This window comes from Engystomops pustulosus, chromosome 1 (assembly GCF_040894005.1).
Source record: "Engystomops pustulosus chromosome 1, aEngPut4.maternal, whole genome shotgun sequence".
Lineage (NCBI taxonomy): Eukaryota > Metazoa > Chordata > Amphibia > Anura > Leptodactylidae > Engystomops > Engystomops pustulosus.
Window position 1 is genome coordinate 33359181 of NC_092411.1, and position 27789 is coordinate 33386969.

General features: G+C 43.2%; 1 protein-coding gene across 1 annotated transcript; it reads right to left on the minus strand.

Moving 5' to 3' along the window:
* Positions 1-332: 332 nt before the first annotated feature.
* On the minus strand, positions 333-27534 carry LOC140120221 (leukemia inhibitory factor receptor-like). The gene is made up of 15 exons (XM_072139597.1): positions 27504-27534; positions 26335-26376; positions 22121-22250; positions 21826-21983; positions 18395-18513; positions 16123-16258; positions 13530-13609; positions 12192-12399; positions 10922-11083; positions 8920-9039; positions 7607-7759; positions 4956-5102; positions 3589-3685; positions 1069-1150; positions 333-995 (listed from the first exon to the last, which is right to left on the minus strand). The coding sequence occupies exons 1-15, from the start codon at positions 27532-27534 to the stop codon at positions 723-725; spliced, it is 1938 nt and encodes a 645-aa protein (XP_071995698.1). The 3' UTR covers positions 333-722.
* Positions 27535-27789: the final 255 nt, after the last annotated feature.

Sequence of the window (27789 nt, forward strand, 5' to 3'; positions counted from 1 at the left end):
TATCTACTAGGTTTGTGTTTCAGCAGGTAAGTACACGTCACATGTGCATCACTGCAGATATTGATAATCATAACGTAAAGCCAGCAATGTTTTTAATAAAAGAAATTTATTTAATAGACACAAACTGTTATATTTTATAATAATAAAAGATCTATCTATATATATATCTCCTTAACCAGGAGAGAAGAAATGGAGATGCATATACAGTTGGTGCAGAAAGTATTGGGACCCCTTTAAATTTTTCACTCTTTGTTTCATTGCAGCCAATAAGTAAGATCAAAGATTTTTTTTTTTTGCTCATTAATGTACTCTGCCCCCATCTTGTTAAAGAGGAAAATATCACATAGTCACAAGTATTCAGACTCTTCTGTGACACTCGTATTCAACTCGCATGCTGTCCGTTTCCTTCTGATCCTCCTTGAGATAGTTCTACTCCTTCAATGGAGTCCAGCTGTGTAAACTAATTGGTCTTAATTATATTATAATAAATGGGAGGTTCTCTTTTTAATATGACATCGGCATTGTGTTTCTAGGTGCCAGGGTTCGTGAGATATAGTTTGAAGTTGGTGACTGTCATGATGTTTATAAACCTCCATTCTGCACGGGGAATGTGCATACAGGTTGTATATACCTGCATGGCAGTTGTGGAGGATAACCCGTAATGTATTCAATAATGATATTGTAGCATGATGGGCTATCTCCAATGCTAGAAGCAAGGCTTACTACCTCTGCACTACTATAGGCTGGTGTTGTAAGTAGTTAGTGGTTTCGGGGCCCCTATGAAATACTCTGAGTGCTGAAGTCATGTTAGTGTAATCTCCTGCACGTAGGGCATGTGATGGCCCCCCATGGTTAGACGGTTTCTGCACGATCCCAGTGTCTGTTTCCTGGATGCTGAATCCTCCTAGTAGAGATTCTGTCTGTGGAGTCACCTCTACACCAAGCTGCTTAGAAGATTCGTCTTCATCCGATGGAGATATCTGCATGAGCATCGTCTATAAAGTAAACAAGGTGGAGGTAAGTGATCCCAGCTAGTGCTATGGAGAAGTGAGAGCTCTGGTTACTTACCTTTGTGCCGGACGCTATATTGAATTCACCAATGTGGCTATGTTTGGGATCTGGTATTTCGGGGTAGTACATGATCTTTGCTCTGTGTAAATATGACAATATTCTCAGTAATGAAACTAAAGCAGATTTAGGGTTTATTATATCATGATTTTACCATTACATACTTGTTATTCTTGAGAGCAAAATGGCAATGTGCAATGTAATAATTCTTGTTTATCTGCAAAGTACCCGCTACTGTCTGGGGGGGTATAACCGAGCTTTATATCACTGCAATATTTTGATTGGAACAAAGACAAAGCATTATGTCTGCTACCCCAACTGACTGATGAATACTGTACTCATTGCTGGTTGTCCCCCTACTAGGACCACGGCTATCGCTGTTGCCAGTGAAGCTATCGCCGCGCTCCAGTAGTAGCCGCTCAATACTAATGTCCTCAGGGAAACTGTAATAAAATTATGTGAGCTATAGTAGCCATAAGGCTGGTTGTTATTAGTTCCCATATGGTCACCCATCATACAAAATCCACCCATCACAATAGACCCACAGGGCAGATTCATCTTTCATCATCATCTTACTGCTCAGTGTTTTTAGGGTCTCATTTGCACATAAGATTTATTAGTGGCTTAGACAGCTTGATAAATGTCGCTTTTAAGCACATGAGATGTTCATATCTGGAGGAGATTTCCACCTTTTTAATTAAAGCCTCAAATTTGGCACATCCAGTCCTTATTTTTCCTGTGCCACTAAGAATGGAGTGAATTTGCACCTAAATTTGTAACTTTTTCTGAAGTCCAACCACATCAGGTTTGGCATGAAGCAAGACCAGGGGAGTGGATTGGCGAATAAGTCGTACATTTGGTACATTTTGGAAACATTTTGAAGACCTATAACTGGGGTAACTGCAATCAAAATACCCCCACCTCTATGTGCCTAATGTTATAGAAGTCCTCCTCATACCTCCAAATTAGCTCTAACCCATCACGATATAGAGTTCTAATTGTAGGTGGATTAAGACTGACCTGAGCTGTAACATATTGTTTTGATCGTTTGATATTTACTGCCTATATACAGTACAGTACCAGAACCGATCTTATACGGTCAGTTTAGGGACCTTTGAAGGACCTATGAAGGTCCTGGAAGAGCCACTTAACCGTAGGTCATGGACCCTGATGTTATGGTCCACTTCTGCTCATATGACCTCTGTATAAGGACAATTTACCATAGACCATAATAAAGAGCTGCATTGTGGTTGGTTTTAAGACTAGGAATCCTTGTGGTTAACTTTTTTTTTTCATCAAAATTTACTTAGAATTCTATCAGCAGAGCAAATATCACATTATACCGCAATGGATGACATTAAACATCGTCTTAATCTCAGGTAATTCAAGCCCTTATTTATAAGCAAATTATAAAACCTATTGAAATTTCTGAATAAAATGCTTTATTGCTTAAGATCCTCCTCCATTCTCCATGGAATCATGTTTTTCTTGCCAATACAGTTTGAAGGAGATGAACTAAAGTTCCTGGTTTTATATTTTGCGTGTACACAGGCTTAAAGGGGTTGGTCACTTTACCTCATGTTTTTTGTAATGTGTGGTGGGGGCAGGATATTAGATAATTTACCAATATACATCTATTAATAGTTCTGCTCCGCTTTCTTGATATGTAAAGTGAAGCCTCCTGTATTTGACCTCATCAGCCAGACATTCCTGCCAGGACCTTATGATTGCATTCATGAATAGGAGATTATAACATTACCATAAGAACTCTGGTGGCTTTGTGCAAAAAAAAACTGTCTAAAATGCCTTGCGCCACATTTATCAAAACTCTTACCGTATTTTCCGGGCCATTAGGAGCACCGGAATATAAGGCGCATTAGTCCGACGCGCCTTATATATGTAATAATTCCATATATAAGGCGCATCGGACTATAAGGCGCGGGTCGGGGGCGTGGCGGAGACCCGATGGGACGAGATGCGACGCGGAACGCGGGGAAGGTGAGCGGGGAAGGTGAGGGGGAGGTGGAGGATGGCAGCGGACCATACTTACATAGGTCCCCGCTACCGGAGACAGCAGATCTCCAGCGGGAACTGCAGACTGCAGTTCCCGCTGGAGATCTGCTGTCTCCGGTAGCGGGGACCTATGTAAGTATGGTCCGCTGCCCTGCGCCATACATAGGGCGCACCGGACTGTAAGGCGCACTTTGAAATTCTAAGGAAATCCAAGGCTTTTATGTGCGCCTTATAGTCCGGAAAATACGGTATACCTTTTTTTTTCACTTTTTCAATTCGTCTGTCTAAAGGGTTGTGGCCAAAGTGTAATAGTCAATGCATCAAAAATTAGAATGAGACCAACTAGAAAGAGAAAGTAGCAACCGGCGGTCTTATACTGCACTGAATTTATCACAGAGTTGCAACAAAAGTCTAGCTTTTTTCCAGCTGTAGACTGGAGGGACCTGAGACACATTCTTAACCCTCCCCCCCCCCCCCCTCCCAAAGTCTATGACATACAGTAGATACCTGCGCAGTGTATAGATGCAGCATCTGACCACGATGATAACACTAATGATCAGTCCAATAGAAATAACAATCAGAATGACTTGTAATTCAGCTTTATCTGCAGAGAATGGAAAATAAAAGCAAACATTGGCCAATTATACGTTACATCTGTGCCTGCATCCTCCTCTGTCTGTCTGTAGAGTACGGCTGAGGATGCGCTGATGGTGTCAGTTTGTATCATTCTGCCTCTTCCCTGTCTAAACACTAGTGTATCCATCTTCCTGGCAACCTTAATTGATTTGCACTATGCCCGTCTGTCTCCTACAGACTCTGCTCTAGTCCACTACTAGTTAACCGGCTGTGATTGACAGAATCTCTCCACTTTCATTGTACTCATCCAATCCCCTTCCGAAATGGGGCTATGTATTCTCATATAAGATCCTGTGTAGCAGTACTCTTTGCTTGCTGTAGTCTTGTACTTGACTACCTGTGTTATTCTATTACATTTGACCCTTGTGTTTGATTCTCTGACTATCTGTTTGCCTAGTGATTTTGTATCTCATTGCTCTCCTGTTTTTGACCCTTATTTGGTGACTATTCCTCTGATTGTCTTGTCTATGTGTTTACACTTTGCTGCAATTAGGGAACGTAGGCTAGCTGCCAAACTTCAGCCTAGGGTAGGAATGGAAAGCTGGTAAGGGGGTTTAGTTTAGGAACCACTGTTTCAGTCTGTGTCTCCAGTCCATTTATGTGTAACAGTATGTGGATATTATAAGGTGGTGTCTCGTATACTACTGATTTGATTAAAAAAAATTATTCTAATGGTGCAACATCCGCTACTTACACACAAATGCAGGTTTACTGTGTAAATACTGTGCATTGTGCTCTTTATGGCAATTATGAGTCTAAAATCTCCATGCAAGATGTGAATTTTAATGCCAATTTGTCCATAGCATAAAATATACATATTAATTCATGTAAGATGTGTTTTTCCTGGTGGATTTATCCCTTAAAATTACTTGTGAAGCCAAAATAATTACTGCAATGCGTAACTGCAATAGAGCTGAATGGCAAAGTTGGGGACAGTATTGTAGTAATTGTAGCATCATAACCCATTCAACTTTGTGTCACCAGGCCCATCATTGCATTTATGCACAGTTAAATCCGCTCCCAGATTCCTTTTCAGTCCATCTATTATACAAGCTGACCACCTTCTTAGAGAAGATCACTTTTCCGTGTTATTTTGGTCTTCTCAAAGAAGTGTCCCGGTAGATGTATCTGTCGTGTAACTGAAGATATCCAGTAGTTCTGCCTAATCTATATGGACGGCTCCAGCCCAAAATGGCAAATGTTACAAAAGTTAGAGATTATTGTGCAATGTCTCGTACCATAGCGGGGAGTTTGGATCACCTGGTGAGCACTGGGCGCTCCTGTCCCCGCCACTGTCACTCCTGACACAGTTACTTCATACATGTGCCCACTGAGCAGCCCCTCAACCTTGTAATGTCTCTGATTTGAAGCATTCAGGAAAATATCTAGAAAATATAATAAAGAAGCAAAAAAGTGAATGCAATTTTCAGTTTCACTTAAACAGATGATCTTTTTACTCAATAGTTTACTTATTTATTTATAATATATCTGCCAAATGTAACAGCAGCTGCTTATGTTCTACTGGTCTCCTGGTGATGGATCAAGACTGTGGACGACTGATGACTGCAAAGGCGGTGCCCAGGGTCATAAATTGTGGTTTATTCCATCCCACTGAAGCATGAAGCTGGTCAGATACTTAGATATGTGTTTGCCAAACTGGGAATTTAGACCTTAGAATGTGAAGTAGACCCCCGGACACTCCCCTGATGGCGGATTGTAGGAGACATACAGATTGTCCAAAACTTTCGTCCTAAGGAGCTTGGCAGTGACTTTTTCTTTCTCACCCTTTCACTTTACAGGAATTGCTTGACCAAGCCGAGTGTGCATGTATAAGAGCGATATGAATGTGATTGCTGTTGATGGAATTAGTGCTCAGCTAAAGTGTATGGTAGCTTAAAGGGGTTGTACAAACTTTGCAAGTCATCTTCCCCCCCCCCCACCACCACATCCTTAGGCTGTGAAGCTAATCAGTAAAACTCAGATGACTGCTTAGATCCCCTCAGACGCACCCCAGTAATCCAGTATAAGGGAGCCCTGTCCTCACTAAGAGGAGGAGCTGTTCAAGTATGTGCTCGCTTTAATCTTATGTATGGCGATCTTCTCCTGCTGTATATAACTGAGGAAACTCAGTTACCGAAACCGGTATTGTTCAGCCTATGAATAAAGATATTCGTTTATGAAAAGGAATTATTCTGCGTGATTGGCGCCGCTGATAGCCTGGAAGATCGCCATACTTTTACTACTCTGTTATTGCCAGAACAAACCCAGGACGGCTGCTGAGACCACTACCATACCTAAGCTACTATACGAGTTGTACCTCTTGTACAACCAGAAAAGGTGAGCAGATTACCAATCATATTTCTTTACCAAGTCAGAAACTGCTCTCACACATGTGGCGCTTGTATCACTTTTCTTTCTTCTCTTTCTAATTCTGCTATACACTCCTTATGGGAGCATTCAGAAATTACCAAGCACATCGTTCAGGTATGCCTGAAACTTTAATGTACTTATTGGGAAGTGCCAGCGGTAACTCGTCCTGCTGCTCCACTCATACTTATATTGTCCGACAATAATGCACTATGCCGCGATTAACTAATAGCCTGCATGCGCTGAGGTCCGCCGGAGTTCACCATCATTTTAGTGGTGATCTAAGTGCTTGGGCTTGCGACACAATTTGAAAGTTGAATCCCACGCTTAGTCCAATCATCCGACAGCATTCCATCTAAATTATGACGCATGGAAGCCAGCGCAGCTGCACCAAAAAAGGATCATGTGCGCCAAAATCAAGTGCAGACACATGTTAAATACCTGTGGTAGCCATGTAATCCCCCAAAAAAGCGCACAGTCTGACAAAAGTGAGTAGTGCGACCCTTAGTAAATGAGCCCCATTCTGTTAGATCTGGAGGCAGTGACTGTGGCTGTACAATACTAAGGGGGATGCCGTCACTTTCTCTGAACTGCGCAGATTACCTGTACATTGCTACAACTTATTACGCCTTTCAGAACTCAGGGCATTATTTTACATTGTTATGGAATGGGTCAAGTATAAATCAAACATTACCGAAACCCCTGACATGGAACAAGATTGACATGAAAATGCCTTCTTGGCTAGCAACGGCTGGTCCGCGTGCTATAGCAAACAAGCCCTTCCCAATTGACAGCAGTGAATGAGTGCAGCAGTGTATACATAATATATATTAAAGGTGAAGCATAGAGCTGGAGAATCGTAGGCGGCCCTATAGAAAGATGGGGATATGTTTCAGAGAATCCAGGCATCTATGAGAAGGGGCCAAATAAAAGAAGTTCATCAAGCTGAACTTTAGCCACATCATCAACCAAAATAATTATACCCATAGATATTTTGCAAAATAACCTTAAATGTTCGTACAAGAGGCAACAAAAGTGACAGAAGAGATCAGTGAGATATAACAATCTTACACTCAAGGTCATGCAGTCATCACACACACTGCAGCCTTGTACTATCTGTACAGCGGTTCTAGATGGCAGCTGATAAACCAGGTAAACTAAAGTGTAACCACATTAGGGTTTTTTTTTCAAACCATTTCCTGAGTGGCTGCAGAGTCAGATATTTTCAGGAATTAATCTTTGCAATCTTTTTTTTTCCGCACGTATTCAGAAACCAATGTGCCTCATATAGCAAACCTTTCATTTATGCAGAACTGGAAAATTTTAGAAGATGATAATATTTTACTTATATTGTGCACACAGATTACACAGAGCTTGCCAAGTCAGTCCCTGTCCCCATGGGGCTCACAATCTAATCATCCTACCAGTATGTTTTTGGAGTGTGGGAGGAAACTGGAGGACTTGGAGGAAACCCACGCAAACACAAAGAGACCATAAGATTGTTACAATTATTATCATATACCTGTTCTGGGGTCTCCTAAAGTGTCCGCGTAGGAAATTCTGTAGCCCAGCAAAAATCCCAGACAGTCGTCCTCCGGGATCTCTTCCCACTCGATGACAGCCGACGTCTTGGTGACATTCTTTATGGTGACATTATGTGGACCTGTTCTGGGAACTTCAAAAAGGGAAGTAAATGAATAATAATTTACAAAAATATTGAGATGTAGAGATTCCCATGTGTGAGGGGATAACCTGTGACAAACCCTCAACCTGGAGTCTATAACACTGTGCACTCTTCTCCGCTACACACTCTAGCACAGCGATGGAGAACTTTTTAGAGATCGAGTGCCCAAACTATATTCAAAACCCTCTTAATGTGTGTATACACTGCAATGTAAGCAGTAACTTATTGTTTCCTGCTCTGTCACGACTTTCAATCGTATCAGCGCTCTGAAGACACGTAGAAAGTAGGAGGAGAAATTTTGATTATCATTGTAGATAACCTGAAACGATAAAATTGTGGGGCTTGGAGCAGCTCCAATTTAATCCGGCTCTGTCCACGCCTACTTGCTCCTCCTGCGGTTTCAGGCTTGTGTGGATGTGCCGCTTTTATATAGCGCTGAATGTGGTATATCCTGGGCACCCTGCGATGGCAGGACAAGACCTTGCGTCCTGTCTGGTGAAATCTGCTCCAGTGACAGCCATGGTGCCCACCGAGGGCTCTGAGTGCCACCTCTGGCACATATGCCAAAATTTTGCCACCATTGCTGTAGAACATTGTGTGACCGTGGCCCAACTTTCCCTGGATGCAGGAGGTCTGTAAGTGCTTACAAACTGCTTAGGTCACAAAATTATCTATTTGGAGAAGGAATATAGAGGAAAAGGTGCAGTATCTTTAACTCACTGTCTTTGTGCTGTGAGAGGGGAGATAGGACCTGAGCCTGAGGCCTCATACGTACGACTGTAATTGTCCTACCTATTAGCGGATTTTGGCTGCTTGCCTTTCTATGGAGAGGGGATGGGTGAGGAGCACTAATCTCCCTCTTCTGCACCTAGCCGTATGCTCCACCCATTTTCCAGCCTGGGTGAGACAGTCGTGTACATAAGCCCCTAGTATGAGACTCACATTGTGCATAGTTGGGATCAACATTTTATGATGTCAAATACAAACTATGTACAAAAATAAGTGTTTAAAGTCCTTAATAGAACATTTTATTTCTACATTCACAGAAGTGTCTTTGGTACCGGCCACAATGCAATTTTCTCCATCTATTTTGATGATACAATATTTTGTATCATATGGTTCCACCCCCCTTTCCCCCACACCATACATACCTCCTTCTACAGTATATATGTACGTCAGTCCATAGGTTGTTTCCTTGGTAGAATCCTGACACTTACAGAGATCATACAAGGAGATGATAATTGTGTAACGTTTCATGGATTCAAAGGGCCCTGCAAATACAAAAGGCTGCTATGAGGACACCCGTGCTGTTATAGACACCAAATAAAATATAAATTTATTTTTTTTATGTTTAAGAATATAATAATAATAATTCTTTTTTTTATATAGCACACACAGATTACACAGCACTGCACAAAGCATGACAAATTGGTCCCTGTCCCCATGGGGCTTACAATCTAATCAACCTACCAGTATGTTTTGAAGTGTTGGAGGAAACCGGAGGACCCAGTGGAAACCCACGCAAACACAGAGAACATACAAACTCTTTGAAGGTGTTGACCTGGGTGGCTGGAAGCACTTGTATACAGGGTGTATGGACCTACTGGGTTTAAAAGAAAACAACCACTTTGTTTAACAAAAAAAATAAAAATACTCTCCTGCTCTCCTCTTCATCTTGATCCCAACAGTGTTGTTGTTTAATCCTGACAACTAGAAAGAGACTTATAATTAGCAGCCAGGAGCACAGGGACAGGATGTCCGGCGCTTCGGGCTGCTAATTATGCATGCTCCTGCACCTCCTGGTGGTGATGTCACGCAGGGGGTGTGCATAATTAGCAGCCTAAGTGTTTTTAGTTTGTTTTGTGTTAAACAAAGTGGTTGTTTTTCTTTAAGACCTAGAGTAAAAAACATCCCTCTACCACAGACTTCACTGGGGAACAGTGGCAGTAAAAAAAAAAAAAAAACAACTGAGCTGGAATCAGTAAAGTGGGAGTTGGTGAAAGGTCGGGGAACTACCCATAAATTTACATTGACTTGGCCATTACAAAACACATCTTTTTGCAGCGTTACCCATGTAAATTTTATGGCCCTGTTTCTCCAAGATTATTTTTTGTGATTTATTCAGATTTGATACTTTTTGTGTAATCCATAGTCATACAATCTTCTGCATCCATTCCTCAGGTTTTCTAGATCTCTGCTTGTTGTCTTTCAACAGGAAGCTTCTTCTGCTTGTTTTCGTCTAATGGATACATTCTATCCCTGGTCATGTGATGTCACCCATGTGCACGGCTCGTTATATCCCTGGTCATGTGATGTTACACAGGTGCCCGGCTCGTTATATCCCTGGTCATGTGATGTCACCCATGTGCACGGCTCGTTATATCCCTGGTCATGTGATGTAACACAGGTGTACGGCTCGTTATATCCCTAGTCATGTGATGTCACACAGGTGTACGGCTTGTTATATCCCTTGTCATGTGAAGTTAAACAGGTGCACGGCTCGTTATATCCCGGGTCAGGTGATGTTACACAGGTGCACGGCTCATTATATCCCTGGTCATGTGATGTCACACAGGTGCACGGCTTGTTATATCCCTGGTCATGTGATGTCACACAGGTGCACGACTCGTAATATCTCTGGTCATGTGTTGTCACACAGGTTCACGGCTCGTTATATCCCTGGTCATGTGATGTCACACAGGTGCACGGCTCGTTATATCCCTGGTCATGTGATGTCACACAGGTGCACGGCTCGTTATATCCCTGGTCATGTGATGTCACACAGGTGCATGGCTTGTTATATCCCTGGTTATGTGATGTCACACAGGTGCATGGCTTGACATGGCTTGACATGACATGGCCATGGAGCATTTTTTAATCCACAGGAAGTTAACAATGAAGCTTCCTGTTGAATGACAGCAAATCGAGATCTAGAAAACCCCAAGGAATTGACACAGTATACTGGACAATATTATTAAAATGTATAGCTAAAATGTTATAAAGTTATTGTCTATCCACAAAAAGGTAACCAGCTAAATGATGGGGGTCTGAATTATAAGACCTCCCCTATCACAGGAATGAGGTTCTCAATCCTGCGCACATAAAATTTGGCTAAAGTCATCATTCATTGAATCCACAATATTAAGTGTTTACCTGGAATGGAATAATATTCTATGTTGTCCATGATGATTTTTGATTGCATTTGTGAGTAGCTTGTGCCCCAGGATATCTGTACAAAATCACATACAAACATTGGGCTCCAAGTGAGGAATATTGTGTCGTTTACATAGGTAGCCGTTACCTTCCCTTGGAACTCTGCAAAGATATACATGTCCAGGTTCAATAAGGGAAAAAAACATTAATACAGTTTTTCAATTTGAATTCCCCAGGGATTTTAAGATCTCTGCTTGTTGTCATTTCCTGTTTTTATTCTTTTAGTAGATAGTGAAGTCCTTTTGCTGGTGATGGACACAGAGGGACATGCTTCAGACACGGCTCTTGTTACCTTGGGTTTTACCACATGAGTGTCATGGTTTTGCCTCATTTTTACAATAAAAACCCCAATTTGAGACCTTAATAATTTTTTATCAACTGTAAGTAAGCAATGAATGACAGCAAACAGAGATAGTGAACACTGTAAAGCATGTCTTGATTGTTATAAATGGTTATCAGTGGTAATATAAAGAGGGGGGTATTACAGGAGGACCTACGACTCCCAGTATTTTGATATCATGGAGGTCTGCAAGAGGAGAGAACTACAACTACCAGCATTTCCTTGGATCCTGGGTTACGTACAAGATAGGTTCTGTAGGTTTGTTCTTAAGTTGAATTTGTATGTAAGTCGGAACTGTATATTTTATAATTGTAGTTCCAGACAAATACATTTTTTTTGTCCCAGTGACAATTGGAGTTGCACAATTTTTTGCTGTAATGGGACCAAGGATTATCAATAAAACTTTATTACAGACACCTTACAGCTGATCATTGCAGCCTGGGACTATAGTAACATCCAGAGAGCTTCACCAGAGGTCCGAGGGGTCTGTCTTTAACTAGGGGTTGTCTGTAAGTCAGGTGTTCTTAAGTAGGGGACCGCCTGTATTTATAGTACAAGGAACCGTATCTGCAGCCACAAATATTATTCCTATTACTATTATTAACCACTGGTTGTGTTGTGATTTATGTGCCCCCATTTCTATTTACTAGGATAAGGATATCTTCCATGTAGTTGTAAAACTCTGGGGGAGACATAGGTTACCTCCGCCAAAAATATGTGCTGAAATATACAGGACAGTGTCCTCCTAGAATCCTACTTCATGTTAATGGATGTTTGGGTTATTCAGCAGAACATGTTATGTGTAGTTATTGGTAAGTTTTATTTTACATAGATTTTTAATCAGAGGTCAGATGTAAATTGGGGAGGTACCTGGTGTAGCCAAAGGAGGGACCACAACACTCGCTGACATGGATCTGCTCGCCTTATTAAAGGCAGTTACTGAGACATCGAAGAAAGACACTGAAAGATTCATATGGACCGTATTGTGTCTTGTACTGAAGGAAATATCCAAACCACAAGTGTCTGGGATCCTATGAATTGTGACAATGTATTCATCTACGTAGTCATCGCTGGTATACTGTATTAAGGAAAAGAAAAAAGTATCTAAAAACGGATCCAAAAACGTCCACGATAATCAACGTCTTTCCTACCACGTCACCTTATACAACCTATCAGAGAGAGAAAAGCCAGCGGAGGTTCTAGAGTGGTTTGGACATATTTCAGTTTCCGTGCCCCAATGTTTTTGGACCTGTGGAAGCCAATCACTGGCTGAAAAAACGGCATGTAACTACTGCAGCAATCTTTTTGGAAGACCACTCGGGTTCTAGAGGTACCTCCTTGGATCTCCAGTGCTTCCGGTTCTGTTGGAATGAAAGTGATGGTGACACATATATTGACCACTTGACGTCATCACTTTCAGTACAATGGGACCAAAAGCAACAAAGGGCCAACAGACAACGGGGGTCCTTACTAAGATTTCAGTATATATTTTTATACGAATATTGCAAATATTAAAGATTCCTTTAGAAGACATTCTCTCTGCTACTACAACCCTAGTAAATCAACTTCTAGACCAGGTATAGATGCAATTATAATAATTTTAAAGACTGATTTGGCAAGCCCTCACCAGAGGGCTCTTTTTTTTATCAAGGGACAGGTTGCTCCCAACTAGTGAGACCTGTAGAGGAATATTCACTGCTCTGCTGTTTCCCCCCCACCCCCCCACCCCTCCGACATCCTCCGCTTGCAGTGAGATGCCATTGTCTGCAGTGAGCTGACACATCATTACTGGGCAGGAGCCAGCAGAGCAGTGAATATATTACAGAGCAAGTGGAAGTTGTCATTTAACATTTCCCTCTATGGGACTCACTAGTTGGGGGCCCGATAAAGTTTCACATACTTTATTTTAAACACCATTTAACACAGACATGTTTGTAAACCATATTTGGCATGTCCAGTACTATGTCTACAGCAACCTGTTCCCTGATAAAAAAAAAGAGCCCAGGTGACCGGTTCCTACTTACATAGAATTGCCTGGAAGGGCCAATAGTTTTTATTATGTGCCCCCAGATTAGGGTCTTTGGCATCTCCTCTTCTGCCCCCATGAAACACACAGACAATATTGAATTTGTCTTTTCCACGCTGCTGCCTTTTGCTTTTAGAGGCTGCATTTGTATATGTAGAGGCCATACAATGAACTCTTCCTACCTTCCACCTGATGGTAAGTCTTTGTTTTCCTGGTGATAACCTCCCGGTGGTGACAATAATATCTGGGGCTCCCAGTAATTCTAATATGAAACAATAAAACAAACATAAAAGAGTATAAAGAGTAAAGTGCACATTTTCAACAACCTACAACAACAACAACATCTAAGAGAGGTCATAACCATGACATGAAAGTTACCCTGTATCCTGGACTCCCTGTGTCACATTGAGCCTGTGTGAGGCTGAGGATGGCAGGGTCATTGTGATGATACAACAGAGAAGGATCACCAGCAGAAATTGTCTCCTTCTTCAAAGGTGGGTGGTATTCAGGACTGAATTATGGCAGGTGGAGGCCCCTGGGCACAAAATCTAGTTGGGGCCTCCAATGAATAATAATAATAATTAATAATAAAACATTTAAAAATAATTCCTTTATTTATGTAGCAAACACAGATTACACAGCGCTGCTCGCAGCTTGCCAAATCAGTGCTAACCCAGACAGTGCTATTGTAGATTATAATTAATATTGGGCAGCATGGCGGCTCAGTGGTTAGCACTACAGCCTTGCTGTCCCATCCAGGTCAACATCTGCAAAGAGTTTGTATGTTTCCTCCCACACTCTAAAACATACTGGTAGGTTGATTAGATTGTGAGCCCCATTGGCGACAGGGACCAATTTAGCAAGTTCTGTGCAGCGCTGTGTAATCTATGTAAATTAAGAATTATTGTTACTATTAATATTCTAAACTTTCTCCTACTTGCATGTTGGCCTAGCTGGCACAGTGGCCGTGGCAGTAGTACTGTCCACTAGTCTCAGTGGTCATGCCAGTCTCCTTCTCTCACAGATAAGGCCATGTGATCTGTGAGAAAGTAAACCTAACACTGATTGGCTAGGACTTGGCTGGCAACCAGTGTTAGGGGGTGGGATCAGGTGTCACCCTGCATGCAGTGCAGCTCCTAAAAAGCATGCTGCATGCAGAATGAGATTAAGGCTGGGCAAGCGCATGCACAGTGCACCCTCTCACTGACAGAGTTAAAGGGGTATTCTCATCTGGGCACTCACATTCAGTTTCATTAATCTGCCAAATATAATCATTTCTTCAATTAGATGTTTTAAAAAAAAAATGTTCCTGTGTGATGATAATTTCTCATAAATGTAGTTATATGGTCCCTTAGAAACGAGATAGCTTCCTCGGTTACGACCACCTCACACTCTAGAAGCGGTGGACAGACATGCGCTATTGAGCCCTGTCGACCACCTGGCTTCAGCGTTCATTACTACAGGACATTTCATATATAAAAACTTTTTGTTTCTTTGTGCAATCTCTCCAGCAGAGGTGGCCGTATCCAAGGACACAGTCTTGTTTCTAAGGGGCCATATCACTACATTTATGAGAAATTATCTTCACACGGGAACATTTTTTTAAATAACATCTAATTGAAGAAATGTTTATATATGGCATATTAATGAAACTGAATGTGAGTGCCCAGACGAGAATACCCCTTTAATGCTTCACTTGTAGGCAGGGAGGTGGGTACACATGCAACACAATGGCACCACTGCTGCACATCACTCGCAGGGACAGTCAGCTCACAGCTTTGACTTAACTATTAGATATTGAAGGGGAGGGTCCCCTTATGAGTAAAGTGGTGGGAGCCCTGGGGCACGTACCCCTGGAGCCCTCCCTATAATCTGGCCCTGGTGGGATATATTGAAAGGTAAGTCTGTAATATTAGGAACACCACAAGCACTATAGTACATTTATTATTTTTATTTTGGAAAATAATCACAAGACATTCCCTCACTTTGAAAACCTGGAAAGGAAAGTATGTGCCATGGAGGTTAGACATGCAGGTTGCTGAATCATACACTATGGGATTGACAGTACAAATCTACATTGCTGGAGAAAGCAGACATAGGGCACAAGGAGCTCTGTTCTTTTATTTCAATTGGGTCCTAATGTTTGGTTCTTTACCGATCCCACCATCATTCCCTATCCTGCGAACAGGACACAATATTTATTTTATCCCCCAAACACCAAATATTTCATATGTATAGGACACTATAGTATATGTAAATCACTGGCAGTAAGGATTCCATAGTACATTATATATAGATACCGGCAGTGGTGTTACTAGGAGTGGCAGGGCCCCATAGCAGGGTTCGGCATGGGGCCCTCCTTCCCACTTGAAAATTATTTGTATACTCACACATGCAAGTTACAATCACATATTTGTACACTTATGCACATATGCTCATATAGAGCATATACACACACATACAGTGACATTTACACACATTTACAGACAGCAAATATACACACATACAGTATATGCAGACGCCATACACCGTATACACATATACATATAACATATACACATCACAGATGCAGCATATATATATGACATATATGTTATATATATATTATGATGTACAAATTGCAGCATAATATGGATATAAAGATACACATCCTCCACTCTTTAGTGTGTCAGGTCAGATGCTGGGGCCCCCTGACACTGTGGGCCCCATAGCGGTTGCTATGGCTGCTACCACTATAGTTACGCCCCTGGATACCGGCTGGTACAAAGTACTTACCATGTGGAACTATTGTCTCAGCTTCCCATTTGCAATGAAAACAAAATTCATTTAGACATCTTTGCTGCAGGACGTATGTCTCTGGTACTAGTGTTCTTGGTAGTGATACATTGTTCATGTCTTGTGTCACATTAATCTGATGACCAAAAAAATGTATACACAGAAGTATATAACATGATTTATCATTAGTATCACTATACCATACAGCTTGGGGACACAAGCTGGGGCCCACGATCTCGCATTGTGGTTCACACCTTCCTGCATATAATAAACACTTTCTGACCCGGAGCCAAATTGGCCCCTTTAATACCGCATAGTCCAAATATAAATAATCAAACAGAAAACCATTGCTTAACCATTCTCAATGGTGGGTTGACTTGGGGTCGGCCTCAGCTTTATTTAAACCATTAATAAATTAACCATATCTTTATTTGAATATATGCACACTTTTAACCATTCCACTTTACATAACACCAGATAACACCCTGTATGCCTGCCTTATGTAAGGGCATGAAAAACCGCCCACTGTGACAAAAAATACACAAAATAAGATATAAAATTGGGAGGGAGGGAAAACCGATAAAAAAGAGGGCGAGTCTCTGCTGTTCAGAGTATTTAAGCATGTGCCCACCCCATGTACCGCCCACATTACTAGCCACGCCCCCAGCACATCCCTCTGATGAATGAAGATGAGAGAGGGTAGAGCAACCTCCAATTAAAGGGGCCACACACCTTTTATTGTATTCGGACTGTTAGCCACCTTTGAGCAGTCTTTAGCCCAACGGCTATGCGCCTAGGGGCTATTAATGCAGGAGCCAGGGTTCAACTGACAAATAGATGTAACCTGTGTACAGCACCTTATCTTTGTACCTGCCATTATGTGTATTGTCCTTATCTCGGATCAATAAAATTACTGAAGAATTTTAAACGGACCCAGTGAGTGCCGATCTACTCCTTTTTCCTCTTATTTTCAACTGACAAATACTCACCTTTTCCAGGTCCTCTCCTGCTGCTCTGTATTAGCCACTGATGCAGGAAGTATGACATGGGAGAGGTGAGTACTTGTCAGTGCAGAAATACATCATTTCCTCACATAAGGAATTCATCTATGCAAAGTTTTTAAAAAATGTTTGCCTCGGTTTTATTATTAGTTTTATATTTTGCCATGAAAACTTCCATATAGGAACTTTCACAAAAAGAACAACTACATTAATTAGATTGGATGAGTTAGAGGCCATTAGGGCACATGTATCATAGTTTCAGCTAGCCAAATTATCTAATTTTAGCGACTTTTGCCGTTTTTGCGCCATTTTTGCGCCTTTTAACTCTGTTCTTTTTCAAGTACGCCTTGGTCTGCACCTTGTGCAGTGTGCCTCATGTATCTTTGTTTTCCAGATGTTCCGTGCGACATTTTGCCGTTTTTGTGACATTTTTGCGCCAATTTTGAGGCTATCTGCACTGCTCCAGGGCAGGTGCAAAGGATTTTTTTTTTCATGGACCCGATTTTAACATGTAAATTGGAATTATTTCACTTGCTTTAACTGTTTAACATTTTGCACAGTAACCTCTTTGGTCCAAATTTTTACATTTTTGCATATATATTTTTTTTTAATTGGTTACTTCTAAGGGTGAGGTCACATGTAGCAGTGTAATTGCATTTATAATGGATTTTGAAACTAATTACAACAGCTGAACGGAGGTGATTTGCCTTATTTCATTACTGTTAACATTTGCGTTTACAAAATGCAATATAAACGCCACATTAACGCATGTGTTAACATTGCGTTTACTATGCGTTTTGTAAATTCAAATGTTAACAGTAATGTAATTAGGCAAATCACCTCTCCTCAGCTGTTGTAATAGGTTTCAAAATGCATTAAAAATGCAACATGTTAAATCCCAAATTAACAATAGTGTCCACTCCTGTATACGTCCCCTTACGTGGCTTGTGTCCATGTGGATTTGCAACAAAAAGTCTCAAAAAGGAGCCAAAATTTGCACCTGCCAGGATAGGAAAAACTGAACATGTATCACAAGTAAAAAGACAGGATCATACATAAGGTGCAAAAACTAGCCGCCAAAAGTCTCTAAAATGCACCGAACTATGATACATGTGCCCCCATGACTACGAACTAGACCACTTCCCATTGTAAATTATAGTAAAATTGGCAGGATATAGGAGGTGACTGCGCTCCCACTAACCCTGTCTATGTTACCCAATAAGTATAAATGTCATGAATCTGTAGGCCAGTAACTTATTATTGTCACTTACAAGGTGCCACTGATATGATGTTATTTCTCGATATCTCGCTTGTCCAATCTTATCGAGCTGAAATATTAAGAAATTTTCTGCGTGAACTGCATGCTGGATTTCTGGAGACTGACAATTCACTAGGATAAAAATGATATGTATTAAATATATCTATAGTTTTCTTGGACTGTGCTCCTAACAATTATATTATAGACAAACAAATGCTATCCACCCTGACCACACACCAAATAATAAAACATTCATAAAATTATGCTGGTAAAGGTCAAGGACATGTGAATATCACTTCCTACCAAAATCTCGTCTTTACATAAAGATCCAAACTTCTGCCATTGTTAGAAGGCAGAGGAATGACTTGACATTTAAGAGTTGCAAAGGGGAACTTTAGGCCTCATTTTTTGTACATTTGTATCTATGTCATCCTCATACTGTACACAGTGATGTCACAGTACAAGAATAATACACACAGTGATGTCACAGTACAGGAATAATACACACAGTGATGTCACAGTACATGGATAATACACACAGTGATGTCACAGTACAGCAATATAACACACAGTGATGTCACAGTACAGGAATAATACACACAGTGATGTCACAGTACAGGAATAATACACACAGTGATGTCACAGTACATGCATAATACACACAGTGATGTCACAGTACAGCAATATAACACACAGTGATGTCACAGTACAGCAATAATACACACAGTGATGTCACGGTACATGGATAATACACACAGTGATGTCACAGTACAGCAATAATACACACAGTGATATCACGGTACATGGATAATACACACAGTGATGTCACAGTACAGGGATAATACACACAGTGATGTCACAGTACAGGAATAATACACACAGTGATGTTACAATACATGGATAATACACACAGTGATGTCACAGTACAGGAATAATACACACAGTGATGTCACAGTACATGGAAAATACACCCAGTGATGTCACAGTACATGGATAATACACACAGTGATGTCACAGTACAGCAATAATACACACAGTGATGTCACGGTACAGGAATAATACACACAGTGATGTCACAGTACACGGAGAATACACACAGTGATGTCACAGTACATGGATAATACACCCAGTGATGTCACACTACAGGAATAATATACACCCAGTGATGTCACAGTACATGGATAATACACACAGTGATGTCACAGTACAGGAATAATATACACAGTGATGTCACAGTACATGGATAATACACACAGTGAAGTCACAGTACAGGAATAATACACACAGTGATGTCACAGTACATGGAAAATACACACAGTGATGTCACAGTACAGGAATAATACACACAGTGATGTCACAGTACATGGAAAATACCCACAGTGATGTCACAGTACAGGAATAATACACACAGTGATGTCACAGTACATGGATAATACACACAGTGATGTCACAGTACAGCAATAATGCACATAGTGATGTCACAGTACAGGAATAATATACACAGTGATGTCACAGTACAGGGATAATACACACAGTGATGTCACAGTACAGGAATAATATACACAGTGATGTCACAGTACAGGGATAATACACACAGTGATGTCACAGTACAGCAATAATACACACAGTGATGTCACAGTACATGGATAATACACACAGTGATGTCACAGTACAGGAATAATACACACAGTGATGTCACAGTACAGCAATAATACACACAGTGATGTCACGGTACATGGATAATACACACAGTGATGTCACAGTACATGGATAATACACACAGTGATGTCACAGTACAGGAATAATACACACAGTGATGTCACAGTACATGGAAAATACACATAGTGATGTCACAGTACAGGAATAATACACACAGTGATGTCACAGTACATGGATAATACACACAGTGATGTCACAGTACATGGATAATACACCCAGTGATGTCACAGTACAGCAATAATGCACACAGTGATCTCAAAGTACATGGAAAATACACACAGTGATGTCACAGTACATGGATAATACACACAGTGATGTCACAGTACATTGATAATACACCCAGTGATGTCACAGTACAGCAATAATGCACACAGTGATGTCACAGTACATGGAAAATACACACAGTGATGTCACAGTACAGGAATAATACACACAGTGATGTCACAGTACATGGAAAATACACACAGTGATGTCACAGTACAGGAATAATACACACAGTGATGTCACAGTACAGGGATAATACACACAGTGATGTCACAGTACAGCAATAATACACACAGTGATGTCACGGTACATGGATAATACACACAGTGATGTCACAGTACAGGAATAATACACACAGTGATGTCACAGTACAAGAATAATACACACAGTGATGTCACGGTACATGGATAATACACACAGTGATGTCACAGTACATGGAAAATACACACAGTGATGTCACAGTACAGGAATAATACACACAGTGATGTCACAGTACATGGATAATACACACAGTGATGTCACAGTACATGGATAATACACACAGTGATGTCACAGTACAGCAATAATACACACAGTGATATCACAGTACATGGATAATACACACAGTGATGTCACAGTACAGGAATAATACACACAGTGATGTCACAGTACAGGGATAATACACACAGTGATGTCACAGTACGGGGATAATACACACAGTGATGTCACAGTACCAGGAAAATACAATCAGTCAGGGACTGATTAAGACTGCTATGTGCCCTGGGCTGTATGAATATTATAACTCCTACAAGTCTGGAATCACTTCCTACATATGTACTAGACCAGTGATGGCGAACCTTTTAGTGACCGAGTGCCCAAACTGCAAACCCAAACCCCCCTCATTGCTCCCTGTTTTTTTAACAATATTCAATCATATTGGCCTCCTGATGAGACTAGCACAGTAGAATGAAGGAGGGGAAATTTGCATAATTTTAGCTTCTTTCCAGTGTCCATCTGTACACAAAGAATCGTGGGGCCAGCAGGAGGTCCTTCAAAGATAATTCGGTTCTGTCTACACAGTCTCCCTCTTCCTACAGTCCCAAGTAGCCAAGTAAGTATCACATTAAAATATCACTGAAAGCAGCATCTTTTAAGTTGTTTGAAACTGCAGGAATATTCTTTGAGTCTTGTCTGGTGTGCTGGGGCGATGGCCCGGGTGCCCACAGAAAGAGCTCTCAGTGCCGCCTCTGGCACCTGTGCCATAGGTTCGCCACCACTGTACTAGACTCAAGCTTTTTGTGGAATGGAGGATGTGTCCCTTCTGTCTGTTTTCAATCTCCAGTTTCAGGACCTCTGGATGACCTTGAAAGTTCCTGAAATGGCTCCTGTGAAATTTGGTGGTTGGTTTTGGTGGCCTTGGCTGCAACATTGCATATCTTAATGAACAGAATGATTTGCTTTTCCAAGGTCTGATAGACTTACCTTGTGGTACAATGGAGAAGTTATTTGTTTTCACACACAGTTGATCAGAAATGTCATATGCCACCCATATAGTTGCCATCTCATCAATGTAGAGTCTGTTCTTGCTGAGTATCATTGAGGTGTCCTGAATATCAATCACTTGACAGTCATGGTCAGACCTTAGAGATAGAACATTCACTATAGTTATTAATGTATCGTTCTCAGCAACAGAGCTCATCTAGAAGCCACGTAGGATAAACCTCATCACAAAAACGTTTGGATGCTCCTGTTCTAGACCAACATTTACTCAACTCACCTGACCAGATATAACTTGTATCCAGGGATTTTCGATGATTTATATGGCAACCAAGAACAATTCACCCATTGTAGATGTCCATACGTGTTAAATACTGAGTGACAGAAGATCCCTTCGTTCCAGTCGGTATCTACGAGAAGATATACAAACTATATAGACTACATTTGTTTTGGCAGATTATTATAATGTTCGTAGACATGGAAATAAAGAACCTTCCTATTCCTCTGCTGTGCTCCTTCTTATAGTCTGTCAACTGAGCAAAATGTGGGTGCATTATAGAGGCAGGGGGTCAGCCACCAATCTCTCACCAAGAGGTACCCAACCAAAAGTAACCTCTTAGAGTCTTTTTATAGAGCAGTGAAAGAACATTCTGTGGCAAAACTCTCTCAGAAGGCTTCAGAAGTCCATCTTCTGGGCACAGCCCTTGATGTGGGGAAAAGTGCAGGTGAAGGGTCTCCTCCAGAGGTGGAGGGACAGAGTCCTTCACAGAGGTCTCTGCATCAGCAGAGGTTGATGTTAATGTAGCATATAATACTGGTGAGCAGTTCAAGGAATCTCTTGACTGAGATAAATAAATAGGGGAAAGAGTCCCAGGAAAGTCTCTGGCTCTATAAGGTATATGGGCGCTCAGCCCAACTGGGAGTAGCAGACAAAGTCATATATACAATATATTTACAGTACCTGGTAAGGGCTACAGCCCATCAGGGGTTACTCCGTATCTTCGCTGGTTCCAGCGAGAACAGGAGCCGGGGTCAGACTGGGATCCTGTGCAGAGTCAGCAGGAATAGAAGCTGGCTGGGGACACCCGCTGGCAGTTCCAGGAACTACAGGCTCCATAGCGCCCTCCTGGCATCTGAGGTGTTGGCATCCGAGGAGCCGGGGACCATGGAAGGGTCCAGGAACAAATAAATAGGAACCTGCGGCAGCTCCCTCCAGCTTCAACTCTTCCAGGGCTGGGTCATCACCCCACTGGTAGGTGGCAGGTTAAGGTAATGCTCTGGTTGGAGCCTCCGGATAAGGCTCATCAGCCGGTCCATCCTCCGTCACGGAGGACCCGTGGGATCCAGCAGTTCTCCCTGTATCCCTGCAGGAGAGGCGGTGGGGGTGTTCCCTTGGACCATGCCAGGCCCGTGGATGGCAATGGGACCTGTGCTCACGATGACCATGAAGAGGAAGAAGTCGGAGACTCTGACCACTCATCATCCTCGTAGATATCCTCACAGGACTGGTAGCGGTCCTCGTCTGGATCCGGGATTCAGATGACTCCAGCCGCCCACGGTCCGCAGGGTCCTTCCTGTAGGGAGAATTCGATGTACTCCACTGGCTTCTAGTTGTGAAGCAACTTCTGGCAAGTCAGGCATCTTGACGGACCAGTGGGGAATAAAGACCTCCCATCCAGTGTAGTCCTGGGTGACGAAGCCGAAACCCCGCTGGCGGTCGAAGTGACAGACCATTCCGATTCTTCTTGACCCAACGCCTTCCTTGGACCGGCCTGCCATGAACCGCTGGGCCATCTTGGAGATGCCGATGGAGATGCCGACAGAGGGCCTCACCTCGGCCCCAAGGTTGCAGGGGGGTGCCGGTGCTGCAGGCTGTCTCTCCAGGGCAGGCTCTGCCCTTTCAGATGGTTGGGCAGGTGTCGGAACTGGAGCAGGAGCAGCCGGAGGATCAGGAACCACGGCAGGAACCGTATGATAGTCAGCACCTGTGGTGGGCCCAGGCGCTTGCTTGGCAGTCGTAATAGGCCCAGGAGCTGGCTTGGCAGGAGTTGGAGCCTCCCCATGTGGGGCCTCCACATGGGCCCACGGTACCAGCATGGTAGCCGGGAGAGGCACCAGGAACCGCCCGGGTGGTGCTTGGCGCACCGTCACCGACTGCAGGTAGGTCCGCATGACGGAGGCTCGGGTCATTCAACGATACAGCCGGTGCCCAGCGAAGGGCCTCCGGACTGGCTTTGCGGAGACCACGATGACAGTCTCCAAGGCTTCTAAGAACTCCGGTGCCTCAAGTGAGGGCAGAGGCCTAGGACTGAACATGGTGCTGACTTCTCTGATCAAAGTCCAAAGAAGTTCTGGCACTTCGATGAGGCGGGGCAGGAAGTCCACTTCGCGCCAGAGGGTGGAGTCCAAGCCTTTCCCGCCAAGAGCTGTGGCGGGCTCTATTTTCTCTTGCGCCACAGGCGGGGTTCGCGACATCCGTGCATGGGTGGAGGTTGATGAGTCATCTGGATTTCCCACCAGGTTTTGATGGGCTGGAAATACTTGCTGCGCCACAATCTCCAGCAGAGTCCGTTGCAGGGATTAAGCTCCTGACTGCTGGAGTGGAGCTCGACAGCATGTGGCAGCAGTATAACACAGTCAATGTTGAAAATAGCACAAAGTCACTTGGGCCTAAACCCGGATGGCAGCAGGGTTAGGCAGCACAGTAGTTTTTCTATAAAGTACAATCTATAGTGACAGAATAAGGCACAGAAGTAGAAATCCTGTTCGTGACGCCACTTGCAACATCCCCCCCCCCCACTGGGGCCTAGCCTTTTCTTGGGGCCTGGAGGCTGCCGGGGCCCAGAATACCGGAGTGGCTGGCGGTTGCGACCTAGGTACGCTAGTGTCACGGTGCTTGGTATGGGGACCGGAGGGCTGTCCCACAGCCTGGCAGGTCTACAGTAGGTGGTGTGTGCAAGAAATGATGTAGAGGGAGAGGCTGAGGTACTGGTTCTCCCTGGGGCAGCCCTTAGAGTCTGTAGTATGTGTCCCTGGTAGATGGATGGGGCGCCCTTGATGGTGATACAGCCGTAGCAGGGACCAGACAGAGGCAATGTTGTACATAAAAGTAACTTACAGTTCTTTATTCAGACCAACGGTAACAACACGTCAAGTGCAGTACTGGAATGATCTTGGAGAGGAACCTCAGGAGCTGGGTCACCAGCCTGGATGCAGGGGCAGGCTGGGATGTAGCTGTGTCCAATGCTGGAAGCTGCAGCTTTGCCCTGTTTGTCCTGTGTGTAGTTGCTGAGGCCTAGGAGCTTCTCATGTGGTGAGACCTGGGCCTGAGAGATCTGCTCTCTTTTAAAGTTTTTAGAACGCTGTTCTAACTCCTCCCCTGACTAAGGGTATAGTTAATCGCTAGTCAGGTGGTCTCCTCCTCCAATCACACTCCAGTTACAATAGTGGAACATCATTGGATGATAACATTAACATGCTTAACTCTTGCCTATCCAGGCAGAATCTACCGCTGCTCAATTACCTCTATATGTACTTTGTAGTAAAAGGGCTTATTCGCAACTACTCCTCTGCCATGCGCATTGGCAGTCCCTGCATAATGCTCATGCATAGTGGGATTGTGAGCAAACCAAAGAGAAAGAGAAAGCAGGGGAAATGTAAAAGTATGTAACTAAATCTAACAGAAATCCTGTATATAAGAGATGTCACGGGTGGACCCGCGACCCACATCGCGGGTCGCGGGCTCACCCGTGCCTCTCGCTCCCCGCAGGCGCCACGCCAGCGCATCTCACCTCTCCCCGCTCCCGAGTCCCGGCCTCGCTCCGTGCGTCCCGCGGTGCCTCTGGGCGCGCGCGCGACTCTTCTAGGAAATTTAAAGGGCCAGTGCGCCATTAATTGGCGCTGGCCAAATTGTCCAATTCTATTTAAGCCTGCCTCTTCCTGCAAGCCCTGCCGGATCTTTGTGCCTTGCGCCCTAGAGAAAGCTGTTTTGATGCCGTGTGCTGTTCTTGAGATTTCCCGTTGTGACCCCTGCTCCGTTTCTGACTACGCTCCTGTGCCGCCTGTCCTGACCTGTTGCTACGACTCTGACTACGAACCTGTGCTGCCCGTCCTGACCTCCTGCCTGACCCCGACTACGAGATTGCCTGCCGATTCTGTACCCCGACCTTGGCTGCCACTGCGGACAAGTCACGCCTGCGGAACGACCTGGTGGTACCACGCCGCAGCAAGTCCAACCCGCTTTGCGGCGGGCTCTGGTGAAAACCGGGTGCCACTTAGACTCCGGTCCCAGGTAGTGGCTTGTGCCATCGTCCGCAGTGGTTCAGAGGATCCACAACCTCTAAGCCTGACAAGAGAGTGTAATATGCAGTCAGGAGGTGGGTGTCGAGAGGGAAAGCTTGTGTACACCGGTGGTCTTCTATGAGGAAATTTAACAATGTATATACGTATGGACTTCTAAATTCTAGTTGTTCAATAAATCAATACTTGACTTACCTGGAGACTCGATACAGCTTGTGTCACAGGTCTCTGTATATCCTATGAGAATAAGAGCACTGTCATTATGTAAGAAACCCAATGGTGTAACTACTAAGGAAAAGGCACACAGATACTAAGGGGCCCAGCATTTCCACTTTTAGATTTTTACATTGATGTTGACTATGGACACTGTAAGGCAGTCTAAAGAATGTAACAGGTATCATGGGTGTAACTTGAGGGGGTGCAGTTGTTCATTTAAATTATTTAGGACATATCAGTACACAAATATTGAAGGGCCGATATAACAATGATACTCAGTGACCCACATTTATGAAAACTAGTGCAGTCTGTACCATGTGAAGTTTGCCCGTTTAGTGTGCGGAGGGCAACAGATTCATTAAAACTGGTGCACTGTCTTCATCAATCTGGCGCCCCCTGCACTGCTTAGGCAGAATGCAACACTTTTTGGGGGCCGCTTTTTTTCGTGGCGTCATGCTCACAGTGATGTCACAGTAAAGAGACAATACACATTGGGGCACTTGGGACATTTACTAAGGGTCCGCGGACCGTGATCAGATCGGATTGTGATCGGATTGTGGCGCCGGCTTTCATGCGACACAAATGGGGGGCCTGGCCGTCGGACAACCCGACTGATTTGGGCAAACCACGGAGTTTACAATTCAAATTGTGTCGCAAGATCAGCACTTATGTACACCGGGAAGAAGAAGGTGAACTCCGGCGGACCTGAAAGGGTAAGCGACACATTCAAGAAATCGAGCGCACGCTGTAAGTGAATTGCGGCAACTCTGAACCCTTGGCGGATGTAACGGGATGGGTAAGTAGATGTGCCGCAATGTGATGTCAAAATACAGGTTTGGTGCACACAGTAATTTTTAGGCTTAGGCCCCCGGTACCTTAGGCTTAGCATAAAAGTCACCTGTGTGCACTAGAGTTCTAAATGAAGAATGTATCCAGTTCCATGTTGGTTGGCTACTTCCATGATATGGGAGAGCAGGATACTTGAGTAGAAGTTTTTTATTTGAGTCAGAATGCTACAAAATGGGTTGTCACACACGTTTCTTCAGAATAGCTCCAGTGTAATGAAGTAGTGTTCAGGGGAAATGTTTGGTTAGGGACACCTAGGCATTACATTAGAAACCTGTACACGTTCTCTATAGATGTCTCACCACAACTTCCATCAGCTACATGGTAAAACATAGCACTAGGCTTTCATCCCTCATTACTATAGTACACCCTTTCCCCCGCACTACTCACACTTCATACCACATCCTTTTCAGTGGCTACACATACATGTATATTGTATCTTTACACCTTGAACACCGTGACTTCTTTATCACAGATGTCACCTGTGTTGTATCCTAAGCTCATGAATAATGGAGATGGAGAGTGCAAGCATACGGATGGGACAATGGGAATTTTTCATAATATTAAAAGAAAGTTTCCATATATAGT